At 48.7% G+C, this 25,317-nt stretch overlaps 1 protein-coding gene across 1 annotated transcript in view; it reads right to left on the bottom strand.

Moving 5' to 3' along the window:
* Positions 1-347: 347 nt before the first annotated feature.
* TMEM116 (transmembrane protein 116) overlaps positions 348-25,317 on the bottom strand; it is a 68,609-nt gene continuing 43,639 nt past the window's right edge. Inside the window, exons 6-11 of the mRNA XM_060249451.1 lie at positions 15,901-15,950; positions 10,203-10,286; positions 8,459-8,588; positions 7,490-7,634; positions 4,638-4,714; positions 348-876 (exon numbers count right to left, since the gene is read on the bottom strand). Coding sequence (XP_060105434.1) covers positions 676-876; positions 4,638-4,714; positions 7,490-7,634; positions 8,459-8,588; positions 10,203-10,286; positions 15,901-15,950 — 687 coding nt within the window. The 3' untranslated portion in view covers positions 348-675. The remainder of the gene's footprint in view (positions 877-4,637; positions 4,715-7,489; positions 7,635-8,458; positions 8,589-10,202; positions 10,287-15,900; positions 15,951-25,317) is intronic.

Here is a 25,317-nt window from a genome sequence, read left to right on the forward strand (position 1 = left end):
ACTAGATGCTATACTGAAAATTTGGTGCATCTACCCCCAAAAAACAGCCCTCCCAGAGCCCCAGATACCAGCAGATCAATTCTCCATGATTTTCTATGGGAATAAATCTCCATAGGGAATCACAGAGTTCCCAGCTGGCATTTCCCTCCCCTCCCCCGCTTTCTAACGACCCTGAAGCGGGGGGAGGGCCTCCAAGCTGGGGGATCCCCTGCCCCCACCTGAGGATTGGCAACCCTAGCTCCCAGTGATTGGGTGACATTCTCAGTGTAGGGGGAGCGCCAGAAGTTAGTCTCGCCTAGGGTGCCAGACAGTCTAGTGCCAGCCCTGAGAATTATTATAGGATTAAAAGAGACTGCAATATTATTTTTATCAAATAAATAACGATAGTTGATTAAAAAAAAAACCCAGAAAGAGAGGGAGAAACAGTTCATCTCCATTCTGGTCCAGTTACAAAGCGTCATCTGGCGGGAATCACTGCCCCACGTCACACATCTGCTTCTTGCAGCGCCTCCTGGTGGCCGGCTTCAGCATCACACCCATGCCCGAACTCAGGGTCGTTGGGGGGCAGAACCAGGTGGCAACAGCCCAATGCGAGCAGCAGAGAAGGGGGTGAGGGTCACAGCGGTGGAAGGAAGGAGAGGGCTGGCAGCTCAGTTTCCCAATGTTTTCTTTTGCTTAGAACCCCGTGCAGGGGGACGTGGCCGCTTCTCGGGTGTGGGTCGGGTGCGTGCTGGCGTAGAACCTCTTCTGGGAGCGCAGCAGCGGCGTCTGCGTGTCAACGTCTCTGCAGGCTTTCCGTTTCATGCAGCGGAACATGTGCTGGGTCCAGCCGTAAATGACACAGTTCAGCAGGCCCTGGGAAGAGGCGGTGAGGGCCTGGAAGAGGGAAACAAGGTCAGCAGCTAGGTTTGGGTCGGGGAGGGGCATCAACAGGACACAATGTCATAGAAGCCACCTTCCAAAACGGCTCTTTTCTCCAGGTGAACTGAGCTCTTTCGCCTGGAGATCAGTTGTAATTCCAGGAGATCTCCAGCCACCACCTGGAGACTGGCAACCACAGACCTCAATGGGTCACATGTAAATTGCCATAACATTTAAGAAAAAGATATTGGATTTATACTCCGCCCTTCACTCTGAATCTCAGAGTCTCAGAGCAGCTTACAATCTCCTTTATTTTCCTCTCCCACAACAGATGCCCAGTGAGGTAGGTGGGGCTGAGAGGGCTCTCCCAGCAGCTGCCCTTTCAAAGACAGCTCTGCAAGAGTTATGGCTGACCCAAAGCCATTCCAACAGCTGCAAGTGGAGGAGTGGGGAATCAAACCCGGTTCTCTCATATAAGAGTCCATGCACTTAACCACTACACCAAACAGGCTCTAGAAGGGGGGGGGGGGGCAAGAAACCTAAAAGGTTAATATGCAATTAAAGGGCCAAACATTAAAAATGAAGTGTAAAAAAATCATAAATCAACATACATGTATTTATCGTTGAAAGCTAGGGTTGCCAAGTCCAATTCAAGAAATATCTGGGGACTTTGGGGGTGAAGCCAGGAGACTTTGGGAGTGGAGCCAGGAGACATTAGGGGTGGAGCCAAGATCAAGGCTATGACAAGCATAATTGAACTCCAAAGGGAGTTCTGGCCATCAAATTTAAAGGGATGGCACACATTTTTAATTCCTTCCTTCCATAGGAAATAATAAAGGATAGGGGCACCTTCTTTTGAGGCTCATAGAATTGGACCCCCTGGTCCAATCTTTTTGAAACTTGGGGGGTATTTTGGGGAGAGGCACTAGATGCTATACGGAAAATTTGGTGCCTCTACCCCAAAAAACAGCCCCCCAGAGCCCCAGATACCCGCGGATCAATTCTCCATGATTTTCTATGGGACTAAATCTCCATAGGGAATAACAGAGTTCCCAGCAGACATTTCCCTCCCCTCCCCCCGCTTTCAGACGGCCCTGAAGCGGGGGGAGGGCCTCCAAACCGGGGGATCCCCTGCCCCCACCTGGGGATTGGCAACCCTTTTGAAAGCTAAAACCATTTAAGGGCCCATCATAAGCCTCTATCTTATGTAAAATCATAAAACCTCAATGGGAACCCACTCAACTTGACCTGACGCGTTTTGACCTAAATTGGTCGTCTTCAGAGGCCAGAAAGGCGAGTATACCTATTGGCTCACAATCTCTCTCTCTCTCTCTCTCTCTCTCTCTCTCTCTCTCTCTCTCTCTCTCGGCTTGGCTTCGCGAACGAAGATTTAAGAAGGGTGCAATAGTCCACGTCTGCTGCAGGCTCGCTGGTGGCTGACAAGACCAATGCGGGACAGGCAGGTCCAGCCACAGTGGCTGCAGGGAAAAGTCTGATTTAGGATTGGTGCTGTAGCAGTGCGATTCTTCCAGAACAGAATAAAACAACAGAACAATGCTGAACCACAAGGAAATTTAGTGAAGTGACAAAGGCTTAGAGATATTCTTGAGGCCTCTTGTTCTATAGCCTTATGTCTTAATCAAGAGCATACCTATAGCATCCAGTGTTTTTTTGTATGCCACGTGGTCCAGAATTGATCAAGTAACGTCAGAGCCTATGCGCCAAGAGTTGTGTGCAGTATGGCAAATACGCTGACTATAGAACAAGAGGCCGCAAGAATATCTCTAAGCCTTTGTCTTTTCCTTGTGGTCCAACATTGTTCTATTGTTTTATTCTGTTCTGTATTATGAGCCAATATGTGTACTTACCTTTCCGACCTCTGAAGAAGACCAATTTAGGTCGAAACGCGTCAGGTCAAGTTGAGTGGGTTCCCATGGAGGTTTTATGATTTTACATAGGATAGAGGCTTATGATGGGCCCTTAAATGGTTTTAGCTTTCAGCGATAAATACATGTATGTTGATTTATTATTTTTTTACACAATTTGTTTTTAACGTTCGGCCTTTTCATTGCATATTAGCCTTTTAGGTTTCTTACTCCAGTTTTTGGGTTAAGTTTCTTTCCCTTCTTTGTTTTTCTCTAGAAGGGGGGCACCAAAACCCCTTCAGTGGTTTTTTAACTAGAATTACTTCTATTTGAAAAAGACCCCTGGCATTCTTTATATGGAAGCTTGAGACAATACAGATTTTAAAACCTGGCTTTAAAAAAAAAAAAAAACCTCAGACTTTGCTGAGGCAAAAAAAGGTCTTAATGGTGGAGGAGTACATGTCATGACCACCACCCCCCTCCGGTTCTGTTGGGTTCAAGCAGGGCCATTGTTACCACACAGCGTCTTCTCTGCAAGAAGATGCAAGAGAACCATGGATGGCACATATTCTACCTGTGCTGCGCCAGCTATACTGGTTGCCGGGTTAGATTCAAGATTTTGGTTATGACCTTTAAGGTCTTGAGTGGTCTGGGACCGACTTATCTACGGGACCGCCTCCTCCACTATGTCCCTGGAAGGGCATTACGCTCCACTGGTCGAAATCTGCTAGTGATCTAGCTTGTTAAGATCAAAACCTAGGGAATATGTGGGGAAAAAACTGGAATTTATTCTATGAATGGTTGACGATGGGATAATGTTGATAAAAACTAGGAAGACAACTGCTTTTGCCAGAATATGAGTAAATGATGGGTATGCTAACGAAGTGATAGCAATTAATTCTTGATATTAATATTAATTTTTTTAAAGATTATAAGGTATCACTGTTCCCTTTACCTGTATGTGTGTTGATGTTACTGTGTGTTTTAGTATGTATGTACTGTATGTAATGTCTGTTATCTGTTATTTCTTTTTCTTTTTTAAAATAAATAAATATTAACACTGAAAAAAAATAAATCTGCTGGTGATCCCTGGTTCGAAAGAGATCCGGTAGTCCTCAGCAAGGGCCGAGGCTCTTTCAGGCCTGGCCCCAACTTGGTGGAACGCTCTGCCAGAATACATCAGGGCTTTGCGGGATCTTTCGCACCTTCTTCTCCCCACCCCCTCTTGGGGGGATCCGCCCACCCCTGATGTGATGTAATGACTGAATAAGAGCACTTTAAAGACGCCACCAGGGCTTGTAATTTTTTTTATGTAACTGATTTTATATATATATATGTATTTTTAATGTCACCAGTGCGAGAACATCACCTGGAAGTGATGTCATCGTGCTGACTGCTCTAGGTGTTTATAGGAAAACTCTATGGTTTTCCCAGACGCTCTAGGAATGTGGGAGGGAAAACTCTATGATACAACAGGCACCGTAGAATTTTTCCTGCCCAAATTGCTAGAGCGTCTGGGAAAACCATAGAGTTTTCCCGGAAATGCCTAGAGCGGCTGCTGCGCGGTGTTGCCAGCATGATCACGTCATTTCTGGGTGACATCATCTCACCGTGCACACAAAGAAAGTCCCCTGCTGGAGACGGCGGGGGAATTGGCGACTCAAATCACAAGAGTGTTTACTTGTACATGAGCTGTGCATCAGGCCCAGCATGCTCTATTCCTGTTTCCTCACAAGAACTAAACGTAATGAGGCCATAAAGCCCTTGGGGGGCAGTTCCTGGACATGAGGAACAAAACTCTCAAGATCACTGCTGTCCCACAAAGCTTACGTGAATGAAAAGAGTCAAAAAGATTTATTTGAAGACTTTTTAGCCCTGAGAGGTATCAGTTTATCACTGTTTAATACTTACCTCTAAAACATAAAGCGCCATATAGAGGCTATTTGTGTTTTTCAAAGGGGTCAGTTTGACTATTCCAAGGATAAAGGCTGTGGAAAAAAGGAGGGGGGAGAGAGGAGATTTAAAAATATGTTATTGTTATGCCCTGTTATTTCTCTGACTCTCATGATTCACAGGAGTAGGGGTGCCAAACTCATTTGTTATGAGGGCCGAATCTGACATAAATGAGACCATGTTGGTTCGACCCTTGTGTGCACCTATTTAAGATTAAGTAGCAGAGATATAAACTTTATAAAGGACACAGACAAACACAAAGTTTTTTTTAAAAAAAACCCTTAGAACATTAGCACTTGTTGGTCACAAAGGTGCTCTCTTTGTATTTCTCCCATGGGATCTAGGGAGCTGGGCCAAGGAAGCTCCAGCTCTTTCCTTTCTTCCCCAGGGGATGAGGAAGGGGAGGAGCCTCAGCCAATAGAAGGAAGAGAGGCTTGGCTCAGTAGCTCTGCTGTGTGAGAGTCTGCAAAGCAAGCTGTCCCTCCTCCCCTTCTTCCCCAAGGGAGGAGCCTCAGCCAATGGAGAAAATAGAGGTTTTTGCTCTGTAGCTCCTGTGCAATTGAGCAAGCCTGGCAAAGCAAGCTGTCATGCCAAAGGAAGCAAGAGAGAGGAAGAAGGAAGCAGATGACAGCCAGTTGCTTGGGGGCCTGATAGCAGCACTCCGTGGGCCTGATTTGGCCCTCGGGCCACAGGTTGACATCCCTGCACTAGAGAATCAGTTAGGCTGGGTCCAGACCAGCAGTTTGGAGCGCATGGGAGGCGTCCCAGATTGTGCCATCTCAAAATGGAGCGGCAGACGCCCATCCATACACTCCCCCGCAAAGTACCCGTATCCCACGTGGGGCATGCTTTGGCGGGGTCAGACGGCTGTCACATACCATTCCTATAGCTTGGTTTGGGTTTCTTCCCCCCCCCCCCCCCCGCATCCATTTATCGGTCATGCGCATATGCACCCATGTGCTTGGAAGCAATGTATTTTTTTTAAAGGCTGGAAGTGGCTTGGAGCGGCCTGGTGGGTTCACACAGCCAATCCACCTCACTTGTGTGCTCCAGCGTTCAGACACCAGAAAGGTGGATGGCGTGTAGAGCAAATATTGGTTACCACTTCAGAAGTAGTAACTTTTTGAGCCATCTCAGAGACACCTAAGGACAGGGTGAGGACAGAAGTGGGAAGGGGGGCAGATGTGCTTGGCTGGACTTGATTCTTTAATCCATCTGGAAGCCATCCCTGTGTCAGCTTAAGGAGCTGGGCTGGACTCAGCCTCAGTCAATCTTTATTTGTGGTGCTCACAGATCAGCCAAGATTGACACACAGACAGAGCAGTCAGTCAGCTGATCTCTAAAAATCTGGAGCTGCATAACAGGCTGATTTGGGCAGTGAAGACATTATTTAATTTAAAAAACCACCAGCAGCTTTTTTGTAGAGTATACCAAGGTGCAGAATTTGACCACCTTAAAGGTGGTTTCATCACAACAAGTTGAGAGGAGGCGAGAAATATAAAAATTCATAAAGTGTGCCTGGAAAATATGATGACTGGACAAAAGACATTACAACCTGAAGGCCTGTCTTTTCACATATGTTCCTGCCAGGGGATGAAAAATAAATCTGTTGGTTTTAAGATCCTGTCAGCAAGGCCCTCCTATTTTAAAATTACTATTGTACCGTCTTTAGGAAGGAAGTCTAGGCTGAGCCTGATCGTTATGCAAACCGAGACAACTGCCTACCTTGCCAGATTTTGAGGGGCACTAAAAAGGCTGGAAGGTAAGCTTGGTGTTGACTTGGTGTTTACATACAAAATGAAGATAAAGAGCTTTCCCACACTCTCATTTTCCCTCACTTGTATGTTTCTGTTGTTTCAGGGTGCGGTGGTGGTGTTTCAACATAACATCAGTTTATGTCCCTGCAGATTTAAACCACAGGTTTTTATGCTGGGAATAAATGTATGGTAAGGGGTCTGGAGACCAAGTCCTACGAAGAACGCAGAGGAACGCACAAGCAAGAGATATAAGAAGGTGGAAAAGCCCAAAGAGCACAGGTGCTTTCATCTAGCAAGGAGGAAAGGGACTAAGGAGGACTTCCCCTCTGAATAAATCGTGCAAAAGAAGCCAGACCCAGAGTCAGTTTGTTTAATCCAGGGATAGGGAACAGTGGCTCTCCAGATGTTTTTTTGCCTACAACTCCCATCAGCCCCAGCCATTGGCCATGCTGGCTGGGGCTGATGAAGAAGAAGAAGATATTGGATTTATATCCCGCCCTCCACTCCGAAGAGTCTCAGAGCGGCTCACAATCTCCTTTATCTCCCTCCCTCACAACAGACACCCTGTGAGGTAGATGAAGATATTGGATGTATATCCCGCCCTCCACTCCGAAGAGTCTCAGAGCGGCTCACAATCTCCTTTCCCTTCCTCCCCCACAACAGACACCCTGTGAGGTAGATGAAGAGATTGGATTTATATCCCGCCCTCCACTCCGAAGAGTCTCAGAGCGGCTCACAATCTCCTTTCCCTTCCTCCCCCACAACAGACACCCTGTGAGGTGGGTGGGGCTGGAGAGGGCTCTCCCAGAAGCTGCCCTTTCAAGGACAACCTCTGCCAGAGCTATGGCTGACTCAAGGCCATTCCAGCAGGTGCAAGTGGAGGAGTGAGGAGTCAAACCCGGTTCTCCCAGATAAGAGTCCGCACACTTCACCACTACACCGAACTGGCTCTCCAGTTTGATGGGAGTTGTAGGCAAAAAACATCTGGAGAGCCACTGTTCCCTCCAATACAGTCATGCTCCAGAATCATTTTTTCTACAGAGTGCTTCTTGCCTGGCCCCCAGCAGCAGAAGAACGCGACGGGGTACAGAACCACGCGCTGCTCGACCATCTTGATCATGGCCCACTGCCGGTCGCCCAGGTAACCCGTCGAGTTGACCGATCTCTTGTACAAGGCTCTGGCTTGGAGAAGCAGGACCTGCAACATGTCGGACGGAGTGGGGCGTGGGGGGGAAAAAACACAAAAGAGTAGTTGTCAAAGATGTTCCGAGAGCAGCCTCAGCAGTGATGTTGTGGCATGGTGGACTGGGGCACTCAACTTGGAAAGGGGAATTCTGAGTTCAAGTCCCCGATCAGCTAAACAGCTTTCTGGCTGACGTCACAAACTCTCTCAGGAAAATCTACCTCGGAAGATTGTTCCAAAAGATGACCAGGGCTGAGCCTGATCGCTAGGCAAACCGAGGCAACTGCCTACCTTGCCAGATTTTGAGGGGCGCTAAAAAGGCTGGAAGGTAAGCTTGGTGTTGACTGGCCTCGAGAATCTCCGTATCTGGTCTTGTCTAGCAGCCATGATGAAATGTGGGGGGGCTGTCGAAGAGCTTATTCAGTTTTTATTTTACATTGCTCATCTTGGTTTTTATTTTACAGTGTTCATTTTGGATGCCCAGCAAGTAAAACATTCGTTGCAGATTTCTCATTTTTCTCTCTAGCGAATGGGAGGGGCAGTGGCCGTTTTGCCGAAAAATATGTAGCGGAGCTCATTAGCATAACTCATTAGCATATGCTGCCTCCCCCCCCCAGCCAAAAGTAACCCGACGTAAGAAAGGAGAGCCCCGGACGAGCAAGGCCTGCTTGGGCTGGCTATTGATCCAGCCAGCCCAAGCAGGCCTCGCTCACCTGTGGCTCTCCTTGGCCAACCCAAGATCCCACACTAGGTGGCGCCATCCTTACTGGCTACAATCTTAAGACCAGGAGTGCCACTTAAAAAACAAACCCAAACCCAAAGGGTGTCCTGTCTCTTACCAGGATGGCTACGAAGCTGGCCAAACAGAAGAGGAGGAAGACTCCGATGCTGTAGAAATAGATCACCACACAGGTGAGCTGCTCATGGCTGGCAGGCAACAGGTGTGTTTCTGTGTGCATCAGAAGGCACCTGTAGTCCAAGAAGAGGGAAGAAGGTGAGGAAGGCCATTTGGGCCATGTGAAGTCTCAGAGGGAGAGCAAACCAGGAGGGGACGGACTGGAATACAGTTTGGGTTGGCCCTTAACGTTATGTTGGGGGAGGCAGGCAGAGCCAGTGTTGGTGTAGTGGTTAAGTGCATGGACTCTTATCTGGGAGAACCGGGTTTGATTCCCCACTCCTCCACTTGCACCTGCTGGAATGGCCTTGGGTCAGCCATAGATCTCTTATCTGGGAGAACCGGATTTCATTCCCTACTCCTCCACTTGCAGCTGCTGGAATGGCCTTGGGTCAGCCATAGCTCTCGCAGGAGTTGTCCTTGAAAGGGCAGCTTCTGTCTGAACTCTCTCAGCCACACCCACCTCACAAGGTGTCTGTTGTGGCAGAGAAAGGTAAAAAGAGCAAGGTAAAAGGACTCCTATCTGGGAGAACCAGGCTTGATTCCCCACTCCTCCACTGGAAGGGCCTTGGGTCAGCCATAGCTCTCTTATCTGGGAGAACCGGGTTTCATTCCCCACTCCTCCGCTTGCAGCTGCTGGAATGGCCTTGGGTCAGCCATAGCTCTGGCAGTGTTGTCCTTGAAATGGCAGCTTCTGTGAGAACTCTCTCAGCCCCAGCTTCCTCACAGGGTGTCTGTTGTGGGGGAGGGGAAGGTAAAGGAGATTGTGAGCTGCTCTGAGTGGAGGGTGGGATACAAATCCAATACCTTCTTCTAGGTCAGTATTTAGCTCGTGGTGATTTTTCTGTCTATAATGCTTGGACATTGACTTTGGTCCTATCTGGTGGCACAGCTCTGACCACCCCTGTTGCTGAAAGAAAGGAATTTGCCCCATTTGGTATCCTGCCCAGCCAACTGTAAAGCCCCCCAAAGCTCCAGCCAGGATGGGCTCCTTGGTGCCCCATGCCCACCCAGAGAAGGGGACCTTTTTGGAAGTCTGGGTGAGTTCTTGTCTTCTGCCAAGACAGAAAGCTCAGTGCTTTTCCTCAGCTACCCACGTAGTCTGTCCACCAACGCTCCCTTGTTTATCTGTTTACTTTGTTCAGCCCAGGGTTGGAAGTCCAGCAGGAGCTCCTTTGCATATTAGGCCACACCCCTTGATGTAGCCAATCCTCCAAGAGCTTACAAAAAAAGTCTTGTAAGCTTTTGGAGGATTGGCTACATCAGGCGATGTGGCCTAATATGCAAAAGAGCTCCTGCTGGAATTCCAACCCCCGACAACTGGGATCAGCAAAAGCCTCAGGACGAGTAGAATTTGCCCACCGAGATATAAGAAGATGAAGAAGATATTGGATTTATATCCCGCCCTCCACTCCGAAGAGTCTCAGAGCGGCTCACAATCTCCTTTACCTTCCTCCCCCACAACAGACACCCTGTGAGGTGGGTGGGGCTGAGAGGGCTCTCACAGCAGCTGCCCTTTCAAGGACAACTTCTGCCAGAGCTATGGCTGACCCAAGGCCATTCCAGCAGGTGCAAGTGCAGGAGTGGGGAATCAAACCCGGTTCTCCCAGATAAGAGTCCGCACACTTAACCACTACACCAAACTGGCTCTCCGGTACAACACACTTACTCTGGTACAACACACTTACTTGTGTTCTTCAGTGAAGTTCTGGTAACATTCGTTGTGGTTGCCGAGACCAAACACAGGAGCCATCAACAGGAGAGGGATTAAGCTAGAAGGAATAACGTGCAGCGCCCCAATTAAAATAGCAGTTCCCGTTTTTAGCTTTTTTAACGTCAGAAGAAATAGCATTGTTTTTTTAAAATTTTTTTTATTTTAGTTAATTTCTATTCCACCCATTCCCTGAACGGCTCAGGGTGGAGTACAACATATGATAAAACAATAAAAGACAATAAAAACATTTTATAAACAGACAACTCAACAGCACTCCAATTACCATGACCTCACAACATCTTGCCCAGCTTAGCCGTCTCACATCATGATACCTCATAGGGATGGCAGTTTTTATTCCATTTCCTAGCAGAAGAAGAAGATATTGGATTTATATCCCGCCCTCCACTCCGAAGAGTCTCAGAGCGGCTCACAACCTCCTTTACCTTCCTCCCCCACAACAGACACCCTGTGAGGTAGATGAAGATATTGGATTTATATCCCGTCCTCCACTCCGAAGAGTCTCAGAGCGGCTCACAATCTCCTTTCCCTTCTCCCCCCACAACAGACACCCTGTGAGGTAGATGAAGATATTGGATTTATATCCCGCCCTCCCCTCCGAAGAGACTCAGAGCGGCACACAATCTCCTTTCCCTTCCTCCCCCACAACAGACACCCTGTGAGGTAGATGAAGATATTGGATTTATAACCCGCCCTCCACTCCGAAGAGTCTCAGAGCAGCTCACAATCTCCTTTCCCTTCCTCCCCCACAACAGACACCCTGTGAGGTAGATGAAGATATTGGATATTGGATATTGGATCAACGTGGCAGATGTGGTTCAATGTGGCCAAGTGCAAAGTAATGCACATTGGGGCCAAGAATCCCAGCTACAAATACAAGTTGATGGGGTGTGAACTGGCAGAGAGTGACCAAGAGAGAGATCTTGGGGTCGTGGTAGATAACTCACTGAAAATGTCAAGACAGTGTGCGTCTGCAATAAAAAAGGCCAACGCCATGCTGGGAATTATTAGGAAGGGGATTGAAAACAAATCAGCCAGTATCATAATGCCCCTGTATAAATCGATGGTGCGGTCTCATTTGGAGTACTGTGTGCAGTTCTGGTCGCCGCACCTCAAAAAGGATATTATAGCATTGGAGAAAGTCCAGAGAAGGGCAACTAGAATGATTAAAGGGCTGGAGCACTTTCCCTATGAAGAAAGGTTGAAACGCTTGGGACTCTTTAGCTTGGAGAAACGTCGACTGCGGGGTGACATGATAGAGGTTTACAAGATAATGCATGGGATGGAGAAAGTAGAGAAAGAAGTACTTTTCTCCCTTTCTCACAATACAAGAACTCGTGGGCATTCGATGAAATTGCTGAGCAGAAAGGTTAAAACGGATAAAAGGAAGTACTTCTTCACCCAAAGGGTGATTAACATGTGGAATTCACTGCCACAGGAGGTGGTGACGGCCACAAGTATAGCCACCTTCAAGAGGGGTTTAGATAAAAATATGGAGCACAGGTCCATCAGTGGCTATTAGCCACAGTGTATGTGTGTATATAAATTTTTTTTTGCCACTGTGTGACACAGAGTGTTGGACTTGATGGGCCGTTGGCCTGATCCAACATGGCTTCTCTTATGTTCTTATGTTCTTATATCCCGCCTTCCACTCCGAAGAGTGTCAGAGCGGCTCACAACCTCCTTTACCTTCCTCCCCCACAACAGACACCCTGTGAGGTAGATGAAGATATTGGATTTATATCCCGCCCTCCACTCCGAAGAGTCTCAGAGCGGCTCACAACCTCCTTTACCTTCCTCCCCCACAACAGACACCCTGTGAGGTGGGTGGGGCTGGAGAGGGCTCTCACAGCAGCTGCCCTTTCAAGGACAACCTCTGCCAGAGCTCTGGCTGACCCAAGGCCATTCCAGCAGGTGCAAGTGGAGGAGTGGGGAATCAAACCCGGTTCTCCCAGATAAGAGTCTGCCTACTTAACCACTACACCAAACTGGCTCTCCAAACTAGCACAGACGACAGTGCTGGCCGGGGAGGCCAACCAGATCAAGGATAGACGCCCGCAGCCTCAGCCATAAGCCTGGCCGAACAGCTCTGTTTTACAGGCCCTATGGAAGCCTTATAAGCCAGGTAGGGCCCGGATCTCAATAGGGAGCTGATTCCACCAGGTCGGGGCCAAGACCGAGAAGGTTGGGGCCAGGATTGAAAAAGCCCTGGCCCTAGCTGAGGCGAGGCGGGCGTATCTTTGGCCGGGGATGGCCAACAGATGTTGGGAGGCTGAACGTTACGACCTCCTGAGCATATCGTCAGAGGCAAAACAGCTCACCAGCACACAGGGCTGTCCTGTACCATCTCAGATTTCTGCTTTGGGTAGCCCGGAATTGTCCATTCTGAAAGGCAGTGGCCCTCTAAAGTCTCAGACAAAGGAATTCTCCAGATGTGGGTTTTTTTCTTCAACTGGAGATGTTGGGGATTGAACCTGAGGACTTCTGTACAGAACCTATGCATTTTACTACTGAGCTATAACATCTCCCCCACAGCAAATGGCACACAAGCCCACCCAGTGTGAAAAGGACTCGGTTTTTTAGGCAGCCTGAGTCTTCAGTGTTTCTATGGCCTTTTGCCCTTTTTGTGTCACATGGGGTTGTCAATCCCCAGATGGGGGCAGGGGATCCCCCTGTTTGGAGACCCTCCCCCTGCTTCAGGGTGATCAGAAAGCAGGGGGAGGGGAGGGAAATGTCTGCTGGGAACTCTATTATTCCCTATAGAGATTTATTCCCATAAAAAATCATGGAGAATTGATCCGCGGGTATCTGTGGCTCTGAGTGAGCTGTTTTTTGGGTTAGAGGCACCAAATTTTCAGTATAGCATCCAGTGCCTCTCCTCAAAATACCCCCCAAGTTTCAAAAAGATTGGACCAGAGTGTCCAATTCTATGAGCTCCAAAAGAAGGTGCCCTTATCCTTCATTATTTCCTATGGAAGGAAGGCATTGAAAAGGTGTGCCGTCCCTTTAAATGTGATGGCCAGAACTCCCAATTATGCTTGTCATGGCCTTGACCTTGGCTCCACCCCTAATGTCTGCTGGCTCCACCCCCAATGTCTTTTGGCTCCACCCCCAAAGTCCCCACAATTCTAGAACTGCAGTACCACCTCTGGCCAGTTGCACAGGGGGGACCCTAAGCATACCCAAAAGGAGGACAGCAACAGAACTGCCAATATTAAAAAAAAAGAGTATGTTTTAAAACAGTGATCAGGCAAAAAACAGACCATTAAAAACAGCTTTAAAAAGATGAAACCCTCCATTAAAAATCTGAGTTTAAAAAAAGGAAAGAAATGTTTTTGTTTGGTACCTGAAAAAGAGCAAGGGAGGCAGGAAACCAGGCAAACCTCAAGGGGGAAGGCACTCCACAGGCAGGGTGCCACCACCGAAAAAGCCCTATCTCTGGTTGCCCCCTGCATGACCTCTGGCACCAGGAGCATGGAGAACAGTGCTTGGGAAGACCAGGGCTTTTTTTTGTAGCAGGAACTCCTTTGCCTATTAGGCCACACCCCTGATGTAGCCAATCCTCCTGGAGCTTATAGGGCTCTTAGTACAGGGCCTACTGTAAGCTCCAAGCGGATTGGTTACATCAGGGTGTGTGGCCTAATAGGCAAAGGAGTTCCTGCTACAAAAAAAAAGCTCAGGGAAAGGCCATCCTAATGGGCAAGCTGGACAGTTTCATACCCCTAGAATCTTACAAAGACTCCACTACCTTCTGGCCAGCCCCAGAACATTCACCCTGCAACACCCATAAGAACATAAGAGAAGCCATGTTGGATCAGGCCAATGGCCCATCCAGTCCAACACTCTGTGTCACATAAGAGAAGCCATGTTGGATCAAGCCAATGGCCCATCCAGTCCCTCTATGTCACATAAGAACATAAGAGAAGCCATGTTGGATCAGGCCAGTGGCCCATCCAGTCCAACACTCTGTGTCACATAAGAACATAAGAGAAGCCATGTTGGATCAGGCCAATGGCCCATCCAGTCCAACACTCTGTGCCACATAAGAACATAAGAGAAGCCATGTTGGATCAGGCCAATGACCCATCCAGTCCAACACTCTGTGTCACATAAGAGAAGCCATGTTGGATCAGGCCAGTGGCCCATCCAGTCCAACACTCTGTATCACACAGTGGCCAATATATATATGTACGGTATATATACACACACACACTGTGGCTAATAGCCACTGATGGACCTCTGCTCCATATTTTTATCCAATCCCCTCTTGAAGCTGTCTATGCTTGTAGCTGCCACCACCTCCTGTGGCAGTGAATTCCGCATGTTAATCACCCTTTGAGTGAAGAAGGACTTCCTTTTATCCGTTTTAATCTTACTGCTCAGCAATTTCATTGAATGCCCACGATTTCTTGTATTGTGACAAAGGGAGAAAAGTACTTCTTTCTCTACCTTCTCCATCCCATGCATAATCTTGTAAACCTCTACCATGTCACCCCGCAGTCGAACCTTTAATCATTCTAGTTGCCCTTTTCTGCTATGCTTTTTCCAGTGCTATAATATAATATGCTATGAACCCAGTGGGCCCCCTAGAACGACGTGTCCTTGCAGCAGCCAGCCAGTCCGCAAGCAGCAGCCACAGACTTCTGCAACTCCTGTCCCTTTCCCGTGGGTTTAAGAAGATGAAGATATTGGATTTATATCCCGCCCTCCACTCCGAAGAGCCTCAGAGTGGCTCACAATCTCCTTTATCTTCTCCTCCCACAACAGACACCCTGTGAGGTGGGTGGGGCTGCAGAGGGCTCTCACAGCAGCTGCCCTTTCAAGGACAACCTCTGCCAGAGCTATGGCTGACCCAAGGCCATTCCAGCAGGTGCAAGTGGAGGAGTGGGGAATCAAACCCGGTTCTCCCAGATAAGAGTCCACACACTTAACCACTACACCAAACTGGCTCTCCACAGGAGCCTACCCAGCAGAGGGTGTTCAGCTCTGTCATTTTTGCATTCGTATTTATTTTTAAAGATACATTGCCTTTACACTCAATAAAAGGTAAAGGTAGTCCCCCATGCAAGCACCAGTCATTTTTCACTCCGGGGTGATGTCGCATCACGACATTTTCACGGCAGACTTTTTTACAGGGTGGTTTGCTGTTGCCTTCCCCAGTCATCTACGCTTCCCCCCCAGCAAGCTGGGTGTTCATTTTACCAACCTCAGAAGGATGGATGGCTGAGTCATCCTGGAGCCGGCTACCTGAACCCAGCTTCCACCAGGATCGAACTCAGGTTGTGAGCAGAGAGCTTGGACTGTAGGACTGCAGCTTTACCACTCTGCGCCGCAGGGCTCTTTACATTCAACAAGCAAGCTTATTTTTACTTTTTTAAAAACCGGCATTTTGTTCCAGATGATTCCTGAATATTTTTTTTGGGGTTGGTTCCTCCTCCCCCACCATCAAGTCACAACTGACTTATGGCACCCCTGTGCGGTTTTCAAGGCAAGAGACGTTCGGAGACGGTTTTGCCTGCCTCTGCCTAGCAACCCTGGACTTCCTAGGTGATCTCTCATCCAAGCACTGACCAGGGTTGACCCTGCTTGACTTCTGAGATCTGATGATAGCAGGCTTGCCTGGGCCACCCGGGTGAGGGCTTTTTTCCACTTACCTAGACAAAACGATTGCTATTCGGCCAATGTGATGTGTGTAACTGAAAATCTGTAACAGAGAAGAAAACACACAAGGGTCATTTCCAGCTACCTCTTACGCTCAAGATGGAGAATCACCATTTTGACAACCAAACATTAGATTTTAACGTACTGAGTTGAGCTAAAAGGCATGTATTATATTATTAATAATTAATAATTAATGAGCAGTTCTTCAGTGGAACAGGCTTCCTCCTCAGGAGGCGGTGGGCTCTCCTTCCTTGGAGGTTTTTCAACAGAGGCTAGATGGCCCTCTGACAGTAATGGAGATCCTGTGAATTTAGGGGGAGGGACTTGTGAGTTTAGAGCAGTTCCTCAGTGGAACAGGCTTCCTCCTTGGGAGGTGGTGGGCTCTCCTTCCTTGGAGGTTTTTCAACAGAGGCTAGATGGCCCTCTGACAGCAATGAAGGTCCTGTGAATTTAGGGGGAGGTGTTTGTGAGTTTAGAGCAGTTCCTCAGTGGAACAGGCTTCCTCCTCGGGAGGTGGTGGGCTCTCCTTCTTTGGAGGTTTTTCAACAGAGGCTGGATGGCCCTCTGACAGCAATGGAGATCCTGTGAATTTAGGGGGAGGGATTTGTGAGTTTAGAGCAGTTCCTCAGTGGAACAGGCTTCCTCCTTGGGAGGTGGTGGGCTCTCCTTCCTTGGAGGTTTTTCAACAGAGGCTAGATGGCCCTCTGACAGCAATGAAGGTCCTGTGAATTTAGGGGGAGGGGTTTGTGAGTTTAGAGGGGTTCCTCAGTGGAACAGGCTTCTTCCTCGGGAGGTGGTGGGCTCTCCTTCCTTGGAGGTTTTTCAACAGAGGCTAGATGGCCCTCTGACAGCAATGAAGGTCCTGTGAATTTAGGGGGAGGTCTTTGTGAAGTTCTTGCATTGTGCAGGGGGTTGGACTAGATGACCCTGGAGGTCCCTTCCAGCTCTATGATTCTATGATTATTTTGTTATCATTTATAGTCCATGTGGAGAAACGCCATCTGAGAGTGTTGGTGCTTCATCCAAAAAGGCAGGGATCAGTAAATCCATTCAGCAGGCTTTGTAGCCTTCCCCTGACTCCCCCCCTCCCTTGCAGAGCCAAACCAACAACGCTAGGGGGAAAGTCTCCTAGAGAGGCAGGAAGGGCTGTTGTTCTTGCCATGTGCTAGGCAGGAGGAATTTCTCAGTTTGCAGCAGGCGCTCGGGAAGGGAGGCTGCTTGCCTGTGGGCTCCTGCCTGGGAGGCTCCAGGCAGTAAGACAAAGTAAGTCATTCTCTTAGGCAGATCAAGTATAGACCAGGGACAATACGATGCGTTTAAAAACCACCTTTATTTTGTTATGCTGTTTGCTGGGCTTTGCTGTGCGGTGCTAACTTTGTAGATGCAACGGTTTTTGTTTTGTTTTTCTTCCCCTATATTTTTCCCTTTTAAATAAATGTTTTTTCTGTTTAAAATGCTGGCAGTCAAACTCTGTACCACATAGATCCCCAAACCGCTTTAGACCACGCTGTGTTAAGAAGGGGGCCCCAGGTGAAGGGGGGAAGGCATGCAGTTGGATAAGGTGCCAATCCTCCAGGGGTGCCCCAAAGAAGCGCTGAGGTCTCTGTGAAACCCAAGTGCAGGGTGGCAGAGGACCTTGAGGCCTGGCCTCACAGCTGGAGAGGGGGATTGGGAGTCCTGTTCCTCTCAATCTGAACCCCGGGACTGAGCAGGTGGTGGCAGCGAGCCCAAGGGGCAGGAGGAGAAATAGCTCCCTCCAGGAGTTGGCGACTCAATAGGCACAAGCTGACGGGACCAGGTCTGAAGGCAGAATCGGGCCGGTTCCGCCACAGTCCACTTCTCTCACTAGCAGCCAAAGTGGATTACAAGCATGATTTCACTGCGCACGCATGCACACCCCTCCCCTCTTAGTCAGTTAACTGACTAACGTTTGATAACGTTTGAATCAAACAGCAAAAACTCCTAACAGCAACGAAAAATAATGACTCAAACAAATGCATCTGCTTAAAGCAACAAGATCATTAGCGTAGGGAAAAAAACTATCCCCAATAAAAGTCACTAACTCAGTTGATCCGTTATGCCACAGGTGGCCAAGCTTGCTTAATGTAAGAGCCACACAGAATAAACATCAGCAACGGTCCCTCTAAGCTGTGGAGTCTTGGAAGCAAAAATTCTACTTTGTGAGCTGCTGGCATTAAAGTTGTGAGCTGCTGCATACATTAGTTTGATCTGGGGTCCTCCTTCCTGAGCTAAGACAAAAATGTACAAGCTAGAGGCTAAAAACATTGTGAGCTAGCTCATGCTTAGTGGGAACACTGAACACCAGATGTTGGAAGGAAGGAAGGAAGGAAGGAAGGAAGGAAGGAAGGAAGGAAGGAAGGAAGGAAGGAAGGAAGGAAGGAAGGAAGGAAGGAAGGAAGGAAGGAAGGAAGGAAGGAAGGAAGAGGGATGATGAAGAAGAAGATATTGGATATAAATCCAATATCATTTATATCCCGCCCTCCACTCCAAAGAGTCTCAGAGCGGCTCACAATCTCCTTTACCTTCCTCCCCCACAACAGACACCCTGTGAGGTGGGTGGGGCTGGAGAGGGCTCTCACAGCAGCTGCCCTTTCAAGGACAACCTCTGCCAGAGCTATGGCTGACCCAAGGCCATGCCAGCAGGTGCAAGTGGAGGAGTGGGGAATCAAACCCGGTTCTCCCAGATAAGAGTCCACACACTTAACCACTACACCAAACTGGGAAAGGAGAGAGAGGTGGAAAGAAAACAACTTTAAATGCATTCCCCAAGCTACCAGTTGGCTTGGCTTGGAGAAGTGACTTAAAGAGACAAATTCCTTCTCCAAGCTGGCCAATGGGGCGGGGGGGAGGCTTCAAGAATCACACAATATGTGTGAAAGAGCCACAGTTTGGTCACCCTTGCGTTATGCCATAGCTTTGCTCCCTCTACTTAGAGAGCCAGCATAGCGTCATGGTTCAGAGGTCAGACTAGGATCTGGGAAACCCAGGTTCGAATCCCTACTCTGCCATGGAAGTTCACTGGGTGACCTTGGGCTAGTCGCACACTCTCAGCCTAACCTACCTCACAGGGCTGTTGTGAGGTTAAAACAGAGGAGAGGAGAATAACATGAAGCTGCTTTTGGTTCCCTATTAAGGTGAAAGGCAAGGTATGGAATACATAAATAAAATTAGAGCTTTCTCTGAATGGAAAGGTGATCTAGCATTAGAAGAAGAGAAACCGAAAGGTCATTATACTTATTTATCTGCCCCTATTCTATTCTGTGTTTATTTTCAACCAAAGAGCGGAGCTGTGCTCCGTTTCATTTTGCTTCTATACAAGTTCCAAAATTTAACCCCCACTGAGCTGGCGAAAGCAGGCATGATCCAAATGGGGAGAGCCAGTGTAGCGTAATGCTTAGAGTCTGAGCCATCCAGGTGTGAATCCTCACTATACCATGGAAGCGGGCGGGGTGACCTTGAGGCCGTCACCCTCTCCGCCTCACCCACCTCACAGGCGGCCAGGAGCCAATTACGGCTGGACAGATTTGTGGCAGCGGGTCACAAAAGTTCCTCTCCTGTCGCAAGTGTCGTTCGTCTGGAAGGCGCTCTGGGACAGAGTGTGCTTTTTAAAAAGCAGCCCTTAGAGGTCCCAGCAGAGACCAAGGGTGCTTTCACACAAACAAAATAACGCACTTTCCGTGCACTGGGTTTTACTGTGTGAAATGGCAAAATCCACTTGCAAATGGCTGCTGACTAGGCTTGCCAAGTCCAATTCAAGATATATCTGGGGACTTTGGGGGTGGAGCCAGGAACAAGGGTGTGACAAGCATAATTGAACTCCAAAGGGAGTTTTGGCCATCACATTTCAAGGGACTGCACATTTTTAAAATGCCTTCCTTCCATAGGAAATAATGGATAGGGGCACCTTCTTTGGGGGCTCATAGAATTGGACCCCCTAGTCCAATCTTTTTGAAACTTGGGGAGTATTTTGAGCAGAGCCACTGGACACTATACTGAAAATTTGGTGCTTCTACCTAAAAAAACAGGGCCCCCAGAGCCCCAGATACCCATGGATAAATTCTCCATTATTTTCTATGGGAATAAGTCTCCATAGGGAATCATGAGTTCCCAGCAGACATTTCCCTCCCCTCCCCCTGCTTTCTGATGACCCTGAAGCGGGGGGGGAGGGCCTCCAAACCGGGGGATCCCCTGCCCCCACCTGGGGATTGGCAACCCTAACTCCAAGGTAGTTCTGGCCCTCACATTTCAAGGGATCGCACATCTTTTTAAATGCCTTCCTTCCATAGGAAAAAATGAAGGATAGGGGCACCTTCTTTGAGGGCTCATAGCATTGGACCCCCTGCTCCAATCTTTTTGAAACTTGGGGGGTATTTTGGGGAGAGGCCTCTACCTCAAAAAGCAGGCCCCCCCAGAGCCCGGAAGATCAATTCTTCATTATTTCCTATGGGAATCAGTCTCCAGAGGGAATAATACAGTTCCCAGCAGACATTTCCTTCCCTCCCCCCCCCCCCGATTTCTGATGATCCTGAAGCGGGGGGAGGACCTCCAAGCCAGGGGATCCCCTGCCCCCACCTGGAGATTGGCAACCCTACTGTTGACGTGGATTGAAACGGCATTATTTAGCATGGGTGATAGCACACCAGAGGACTGAAGCAAAGCAGGGAAGAAAACCAAGCGCGGAGGATAGAGGAGGACAGAGGACCCATCAAGGGCCCTCCTCAATGTTCCTTATAAGCTGCAGGGTCTTGTGAGCAAAAATTCTACTTTGTGAGCTCCTGGCATTAAAGCTGTGAGCGACTGCATCAATGAGTGTGCTCTGGGGTCATCCTTCCTGAGTAGGGTTGCCAAGTCCAAGTCAAGAAATAGCTGGGGACTTTGGGGTTGGAGCCAGGAGACTTTGGGGGTGGGGCCAGGAGACATTAGGGGTGGAGCCAAGATCAAGGTTGTGACAAGCATCATTGCACTCCAAAGGGAGTTCTGGCCATCACATTTAAAGGGACGGCACACCTTTTCAATTCCTTCCTTCCATTGGAAATAATGAAGAATAGGGGCACCTTCTTTGGGGGCTCACAGAATTGGACCCCCTGGTCCAATCTTGTTGAAACTTGGCGGGTATTTTGGGGAGAGGCACTAGATACTATACTGAGAATTTGGTGCCTCTACCCCAAAAAACAGCCCCCCCAGAGCCCCAGATACCCGCGGATCAATTCTCCATGATTTTCTATGGGAATAAATCTCTATAAGGAATAATAGAGTTCCCAGCAGACATTTCCCTCCCCTCCCCCCGCTTTCTGACGACCCTGAAGCGGGGGGAGGGCCTCCAAACCGGGGGATCCCCTGCCCCCACCTGGGGATTGGCAACCCTATTCCTGAGCTAAGGCAAAAAGGTGTGAGCTGGAGGCTAAAAATCTGTGAGCTAGCTCCCGGGTTAGAGGGAACGCTGGTCTTCTTGGGGGGCAAGGCCGAGGGAGGCCGGCCTCCAGGCAATGTGCCCTTTAAGCTGCAGAGTCTGGGGAGCAAAGATGTCACTTTGTGAGCTGCTGGTATTAAAGTTGTGAGCTGCCGGCGTTACTGTTGAGAGCTGCTGCATAATTTAGTGTGCTCTGGGGCCATGTTTCCTGAATTAAGACAAAAATGTGTGAGAACTCGAGGCTAAAAATCTGTGAGCTGGCTCACACTAACTCAGCTTAGAGGGAACGCTGGTCTTCTTGGGGGGCAAGGTCAAGAGAGGCCGGCCTCAAGGCAATGTGCCCTCTAAGCTGCAGAGACTTGGGAAAAAAATTCTACTTGGTGAGCTACTGGCATTAAAGTAGTGAGCTGAGGCATCAATGAATTTGCTCTGGGGTCATCCTTCCAGAGCTAAGGCAAAAAGGTGTGAGACGGAGGCTAAACATCTGTGAGCTAGCTCACGCTATCTCGGCTTAGAGGGAACGCTTCTCCTCACCCCCCCCCTTCCCCCTCCTTTTTCCCAGCTTTCGCCCTTCTGCCCCTGCACTCTTTCACCCATAACGTTGGATCCTGAAGAGCTAAGAATTTTTTTAAAGATGCCAAATTTTGTTTTCCAAATTAGTTTCTCCATTGAAATAATATAAACTGAGACTGAGACGCTCCCTCTAAATCGGGGGTGGCCAACGGTAGCTCTCCAGATGTTTTTTTGGCTACAACTCCCATCAGCCCCAGCCGTTGGCCATGCTGGCTGGGGCTGATGGGAGTTGTAGGCAAAAAAACATCTGGAGAGCTACCGTTGGCCACCCCTGCTCTAAATCATACACTGCACATTTCCCCTGCAAAACGGTGGGGGCATCTTGGAACAAAATGCCGCACCAACCAATTAAGGAGGCTTCCAAGAGATTCCAGTCCACAGTGCTGCTCTGCATTGTTGTCCAGAAACTGGCAGGCCCCGGATGGCACAGATTGCCAACGACTGGGCTTGACCGTGGAGGGGAGAGTGGGCCCCACACAAAAGAAGCTGGGTTTCTCCTGCCAGAAAAGACTGAGAGTTCCTCTCAGGATGGGCACATAGTTGTCCTCATCCCTAGTATCACCCTTGTTTGCACCAGCTGAAACAGGCAGGAAACAGCAACAATCACACTTCCTGCAAAACACAAGATCACGTTTCTAATTCGGTGGGTTTTTAAAGCAGCAAGGAAACGTTCTTCTGTTTCGAGTGGGAGCGGAAAACATTGCTCTCAATCCAATTTGGCTCTACGGCATCATCAAACGGCCAAACCTGATTGGCCGAGTGGCACCAACGATGTCATCACACCAGCTATATGATCACTGATTGGCTGGATCGCACAGCTGGCTAGGTCACAAAGGGAGGATTCGAACCTGGGTCTCCCAAATCTTAGTCCAGTCCTCTACCGCTACGCCACACTGGCTCTCTAAATAAATAAATAAAATGGCATGAAGAAATAAAGCCGCCATTCCAGCATTCTGGTCCCTAATGTTGGAAGTGTGATGCCCCTGTGTCTCAGACCTCCAGAAGCAAGTAACCATAGAGTAGGTAGGGCAGGCAGGCACACACTAAGCTTCTTCCTGTTTACCCTCTATTGTCACAGTCACTCCTAGAAAAGCAAATGAGCACTCCAGAGAAAAGGAACTTCCCTTCTGTCTCTCTCTTTTTTCTCTTCCACCCACACCAGATGGGGCTGCAGGATTCTCCTGTCTGCATCTGTCCCCATCTGCCAGATAGATAGCTCAGGATCTGTCTCTTTCTCTTAACCTTCACTATCAGACATGCATTTCTGTAATAAAGGGATTATTGTTTGGTTTCAACTAGAAACGGTGGCTCTGTGTAATTCTGCAACCACATAGTCTGTTCCGATTCAATACAACCTTTGTTCAGTCGCACAGTCGAGTCCGACTCTTTGCGACCCCCTGGACCACGTCACGCCAGGCCCTCCTGCCTCCCACCATCCTCCAAAGTCCTCTCAAATTCATGTTGGTTATCAGTAACGCTGCCCAGCCATCTCCTCTTTAGCCATCCCCTTCTTTTGCCTTCTGTCTTTCCCAGCATCAGGGTCTGGGAATACAAACCACTGTGGCTCCAGAAGGTAGAGTTTCTGGCTCAACATTAGGAAGAACTTCCTGACCGTTAGAGGGGTTCCTCAGTGGAACAGGCTTCCTCCTCGGGAGGTGGTGGGCTCTCCTTCCTTGGAGTTTTCTAAACAGAGGCTAGATGGCCATCTGACAGCAATGAAGATCCTGTGAATTTAGGGGGAGGTGTTTGTGAGTTTCCTGCATTGTGCAGGGGGTTGGACTAGATGACCCTGGAGGTCCCTTCCAACTCTGTGATTCTATGAACTGCCTGACCACTAAAGCGGTTCCTCAGTGGAACAGGCTTCCTCCTCAGGAGGTGGTGGGCTCTCCTTCCTTGGAGGTTTTTAAACTGTGCCTAGATGGCCATCTGACAGCAATGAAGATCCTGTGAATTTAGGGGGAGGTGTTTGTGAGTTTCCTGCCTTGTGCAGGGGGTTGGACTAGATGACCCTGGAAGTCCCTTCCAACTCTATGATTATATGATTCTGTGCTGCATTAAAGCTCTGCTCTGCTAACTAAAAAGGTCTGGACCCACCAGAACCAGTACCCTTCCCAGCACCTAGTAAACAAAAACCTTCTCTAAAGTGGGTTTAACTTGTCTTTCTTGGGGAGGGACAGTGGCTCAGTGTTAGAGCATCGGCCTGGTAAGCAGAAAGTCCCAGGTTCAATCCCTGACATCTCCAACTAAAAAGGTAGATCCAAATGGGCAGCCGTGTTGGTCTGAAGCAGTTGAACAAAGCAGAAGCCAAGTTGCACCTTTAAGACCAACGAAGTTTTATTCAGAACGTAAGCTTCCAAGTGCTAAAAGCACACTTCTTCAGACGAGGGTACACTGGGCTGAAATACATGCAGCTTGTTGATTAAGAGGGCAAACTCATACAGAGCTGGGATCACATGGTGGAACCGTGACAATTTAGAAGGCTATTTGGACTGGTTAGCCATAAAAAGTAATAAAAGTTCCCTGCCAATTGGTGTTTCTGCAAGTCTAGGTCAATTTGTAATTTAGTTTGCCCTCTTAATCAACAAACTGCATGTATTTCAGCCCCACGGCACCTGATCCCCTCGAATGAAGAAGAAGTGTGCTTTTAGCACATGAAAGCTTATGTTCTGAATAAAACTTTGTTGGTCTTAAAGGTGAACTTGACTCCTGCTTTGTCCAGCTAAAAAGAGTCCAGGCAACTAGGTGTGAAAAACCTCAGCTTGAGACCCTGGAGAGTTGCTGCCAGTCTGAGTAGACAAGACTGACAATACTGAGCCACCGTCCCTCCCCAATATGAACATATGAAGCATCTGCAACTAAAAAAAGTCCAGGCAAATAGCTGTGAAAAACCTCAGCTTGAGACCCTGGAGAGCCACTGCCAGTCTGAGAAGACAAGACTGACAATACTGAGCCACCATCCCTCCCCAATATGAACATATGAAGCATCTCCAACTAAAGAGGGTCCAGGCAAGAAGGTGTGGAAAACCTCAGGTTGAGACCCTGAAGAGCCATGAATGGGGCTGTGGCTCAGTGGTAGAGCATCTGCTTGGTAAGCAGAAGGTCCCAGGTTCAATCCCCGGCATCTCCAACTAAAAAGGGTCCAGGCAAGAAGGTGTGAAAACCTCAGCTTGAGACCCTGCAGAGCCACTGCCAGTCTGAGTAGACAATACTGACTTTGGTGGACCCAGGAGGGTCTGATTCAGTAGAAGGCAGCTTCATAAGTTCATATATATGGGAGGGACAGTGGCTCAGTGGCTGAGCATCTGCTTGGTAAGCAGAAGGTCCCAGGTTCAATCCCTGGCATCTCCAAAAACGGGTCCAGGCAAGTAGGTGTGAAAAACCTCAGCTTGAGACCCTGGAGAGCCAC

This window comes from Heteronotia binoei, chromosome 11, assembly GCF_032191835.1.
Source record: "Heteronotia binoei isolate CCM8104 ecotype False Entrance Well chromosome 11, APGP_CSIRO_Hbin_v1, whole genome shotgun sequence".
Classification (NCBI taxonomy): domain Eukaryota; kingdom Metazoa; phylum Chordata; class Lepidosauria; order Squamata; family Gekkonidae; genus Heteronotia; species Heteronotia binoei.